Below are 4,593 nucleotides of genomic sequence, written 5' to 3'. Positions count from 1 at the left end.
TGAATGTCAATTTTTTTTTTTATTTTAATATCATTAATATTTTCATTTATCATCTCTTCTCTTCTTCTTTGCTGATGAGCATGATATTTTATAGCATAATCATTTATTATCAATTGATCATCAAGCAATTCTCTGATGAGTTTTGAATACACAGATTTTCAATGTTGAAATTGTTGCATTTCTGAATATCAACCAAAATACACATTTGTAATCTCAGTATCATTAACAAATGTCATTTTTTTTTTGACAGAATGACCACTCAGATATCTGTTGTTGATGTTTATATCGTAGCTTTCAAATTGTTTTAATCTTCCACCATCAATTCTCATATATATTTTTAATAATAGATTGATGTGTATGTTGATTGACAGCATCAACAATTGAAGATCAAATAACACTTTTGTAATTGTCATTGTCTGTCTTCAAACCCTGTTTTTTGACATCAATGAAGGTATTGAGCATGGCCAGTTCCAAGTCAGGGGTCCAATCGGTTCGAACTCGAGGGCCTCGCCGGGCTCGCTGGATAGGGTGGGGAGGCTCGCTGCGTGGCTTGGGTGGCTAGTGTTGGAAATTCAGGCTGCTGGCTCTCACTTATCAAGGGTTCATCAAGGTATTGGATGTCAGATCAATCTGGGACTCATCAAGATCCATTTTTCACTGATATTCAGTGTGAGAAAGTAGTAATATAATGGGATTTTCAACTGCTACACATCCACTGGAATCGCATGATAATCATCATGATAAAAACTGCTCGTAAGTAATAAAAGTAATGCCAGAACGCCAAGCAGATTAATATTCATATAGGGAAAGGCGGCAATAATGAAGGTTCACGCCGTCAAAAGGCAAATATCCACTTTCTGTACGGCCCTGGCACTGTACGGACAAAATCACCGAACAGGCCCTTAATGGCCCGACATGCAGTGTTCAACCAATACGCCGTCAGGAAAGAGGTGGCAGAAAATGTACGGAGTACATACCTCCCGTTGGCGTCAACTCAGTGCTCGAGAAAGCCCACGAAATGTCGCGACCCGGTCGCTGACTGGTACTCTGAATCCCGAGGATCATTCGCTCCCCAAGGTGCCCTATGGCATTGCTTGACCTCCGGGATGGGAAGGCTGATGGTTTATTTGGTTTTACTCGTTTGCTCTTACGCAGTAGATCTGCGCCATGTCAGCGAAGAAGACTAACTAATGACAGAATTAAGCACCGGTGATTTTACCACCACCCAATCATTAGCCATGGGATCTGTATTATGTTTATTTTCTTTGACTCAATTGAGTGGAAGTTCCCGCCTTTGGCTCTTGGGGGCCAACAAACCCCTGTGATGTGTCCCATGTAGGATCTGCTCCGCCAGGCAGATTCGCCGCGGTAAGTATAAGATCCACGCTGGCGGCTTTATGCACACATTAGCTGCTGCTGCTGCTGCTGCTATTATTATTCTTACTATGTATTTTGTGATGTGTGCTGTTACCTCAGAAGCATGGATGCAGAATGGCTTGTACCGTGCTGAACAAAATATGAAAGAAATTTGGGTATCCAAGCGCGAAAGGGCAATTAATCCCCGGCTAGGCCAGCATTAGGACTGACGATCACGATGGTCCGTCTTTATATAAAGCCGACCTGATTCCCCATTCCAATCTGAGCCTCCTGGGAATATACGTCGAACTGATTTGATTTATGGGCTCTTGGGATACAAACCAAATGGCAACTCCTAGAACCCGACACGAGCTACATGGCCGAGTTGATATCCACTTCCAACCTGCCCTCTGTCACATTCGTTGTCACCGCCTTGACTTTGGCCGTTTTTTACACTTTACAGCGTCGGAGGTCGATGGTGCCACTTATCAACCCCAAACGGTGGTTTGAATTTTCGGATTATAGGATCAAGCAGGAATTCGTTCACAATGCAATTCCGCTGGTTAAACAGGGCTTCGCGGCAACTGGCAATAAGCCGTTCCGCATCCTTGCAGATAGCGGAGAAGTCACGGTTCTCCCTCCTGATGCAGCCAACGAGATTAAGAGCAATGACCACATGAGCCTCGAGCTTAATGTCTCCAAGGTAAGAGGTCGCTTTGTTGTCTGATCCGATGATAGAACAATTGTAAATCTGACACGGTAACAATCGCGAAGCACTTTTTCGGCCACCTCCCGGGATTCGAGGTATTCAATGCCACGGGACTGGATATGAAAGTTAGCAAGTCCATAGTCCAGCGCCAGTTGACCACTCATCTTAGTAAGGAATGCCAGATCTTTTGGATGAGCCTCTCAGCCCTGAGCCTAATATTCCTCCTACTCTGTACTCTGTTAACATTTTCGTAGACAAAGTAACAAAGCCGCTCTCTGACGAGGCTTCATTGTCACTTCAGGAAATCCTAACAGACAACAAAGGTGCGAGTCAAAAAAAAAAAAAAAACCCTCCAACCCAGCACACCGCGCTAGCTGCTAATCTATGCTATTCAGAGTGGCATGAGATTACCCTGAAAAACGAGCTTCTGCAGATCATCGCCCGCATCTCTTCCAAGGTCTTCACCGGTGATGAGCTATGTCATGATAAAAGATGGCTGGACATTACTGTTAACTACACTATCATGGCGTTCGCGGCTGCAGAATCACTAAGAATGTGGCCCCCCTATCTTCGGAGCATCGTCCACTGGTTTTTGCCCAAATGCAGGGCATCCAGAGCTGAAGTTGTAAGGGCACGTACGGTTATTGAACCTATTTTGAAGAGGCGTGCAGAACAGAAGGCCGCCTTCGCAGCACAGGGAAAGAAAGCTCCTGAGATCAATGATGCTATTGAATGGTTTACCAGCGCCACAACAATTGAAGGTTTCACTCTTGACCCAGTTATAGCCCAGCTTGGACTCAGTCTTGCTGCAATTCATACTACGGTAAGAGAAGCCCTCTGCTTTAAACGGAGCATTTTGAAATGTAATAGAACGGCCTTCGTTTTGTGGGATTAATGGTTGAACCAATATCTCAAACGGCAAAACATGAGATGCTGATCGATTCTGAATGCAAACGACTTTCAATGTCACCTAGGGCGACCTCTCAACCCAAGTAATCCTTGACATAGCTTCTCATCCGGAAATTATCGAGCCGCTGAGAAAGGAGATGATCGAATCCTTGAGTGAAGGGGGGTGGAAAAAGAACTCACTCTACAAATTGAAGCTTTTAGACAGCGTCATCAAGGAGAGTCAACGCATGAAGCCCATCGCTTCTAGTAAGCTATCCACCCTCGCTTCCAACCGCTGAAGCAAAGCAAAAGATGTTATGGCAATACAAGAGAAAAGAATAACAAGAAACGACTTTTACTTACAAATTTACAGTCAACATGAACCGTATAACAACCGCCAACGTTACCCTCTCTGATGGCACCTTTATTCCCAGGAACACCTCAACCGCTGTTTCCAGCCACCGCATGTGGGATCCCAGCGTCCACACTAACCCAGACCAGTGGGACGGCTACCGTTTCTACAACAAACGTCAGGAGCCTGGACAAGAAAACTTGTCACAGCTCGTCAGTACTAGCCCGGACCACCCAGCCTTTGGACATGGCCAACATGCGTGCCCCGGCCGCTTCTTCGCTGCCAACGAAATCAAAGTGTTGCTCTGCCATTTGCTCCTGAAGTATGACCTGAAAATAGTGGAAGGGTCGATGATCAAGCCGTTTTCGTATTCCTTTTCGATGAATGCGAATCCTTTTGCGCCGCTTATGATTCGGAGGAGGGAGGATGTGATTGATCTGGATGCGCTGGATGCGTAGGTGTGGAATGTCCCCTTTTCCCTTTTCGCTTCTTTGTACGCTTGCTGGAACCGGACGTTGTGTGAATAGACAAGGAATTTTGAGGAGGAGCTCCTAGAAGTAGAAATCGAAATCCATGGCACCGCTTGAGATGGTGACTAGACTCCGCCTTTTCAAAACCACCATCACTCACGAAGCTTATCATTACGATTTATTCTATAGATGAACTTTTTTTCACTTTGTCCTTGAGTCGGGCACTTGGGGAAAGTCCCCCGGAAACCTGTCCTATCTAATTGTCTTTGTTATATCTCCCCGCCACCTTTACCTCATTTTTTTGTGGTGTTTTGTTTACATTGCTTTTATCTTTTGCTTTCCCCATAGCTATTAGCTATAGAATCACAATACACCGCAAACTGGAAAAGTATGAATTAATATTCTTGATATACCCTTGACTCTCCATTCGCTCCCATTTTTCATCCTTGCATGCATGCGACTTGCAGCGCACATCATCCACAGTAGTATTGAAGTGCGCATAGGGCGAAGAGCACGACACCAACTCTTTCTCTCCAACTTCCGGACTAGGTTAATGTTGATGACTTGTGTGGAGCGTAAATAGAATCAGATTGGTTCATATATATATTTTAACAACAAAGCTCTATATCATCGCCCCATGAGTGAACAAAGATGTTGCATCTGACATTTCAATGTCGGTGTTTTGCTCCTAGATAGCTGAAATAAATGCTAAAGTGCGCAGATTTCAACAATATTCATTTTCATAAGCCTGAGCTCTCCAATCCGGATCATGTTATTTACTGGCGCTGGAAGTATAACAAATGGAGAGAGAACGGTCA

At 44.5% G+C, this 4,593-nt stretch overlaps 1 protein-coding gene across 1 annotated transcript; it reads left to right on the top strand.

Moving 5' to 3' along the window:
- Positions 1 to 1,732: 1,732 nt before the first annotated feature.
- HCAG_07149 (hypothetical protein) lies at positions 1,733 to 3,763 on the top strand (the record flags this gene model as incomplete). The annotated part of the gene is made up of 6 exons (XM_001537677.1): positions 1,733 to 2,059; positions 2,095 to 2,233; positions 2,320 to 2,388; positions 2,461 to 2,888; positions 3,040 to 3,220; positions 3,327 to 3,763. 6 exons carry the CDS (start codon positions 1,733 to 1,735, stop codon positions 3,761 to 3,763), a joined length of 1,581 nt encoding a protein of 526 aa, XP_001537727.1.
- Between the last annotated feature and the right edge of the window lie 830 nt (positions 3,764 to 4,593).

Source organism: Histoplasma capsulatum, genomic scaffold, assembly GCF_000149585.1.
Source record: "Histoplasma capsulatum NAm1 scaffold_8 genomic scaffold, whole genome shotgun sequence".
Lineage (NCBI taxonomy): Eukaryota > Fungi > Ascomycota > Eurotiomycetes > Onygenales > Ajellomycetaceae > Histoplasma > Histoplasma mississippiense.
Note: the sequence above shows the minus strand (reverse complement) of the source record. Positions and strands in the feature narration are given on the sequence as shown.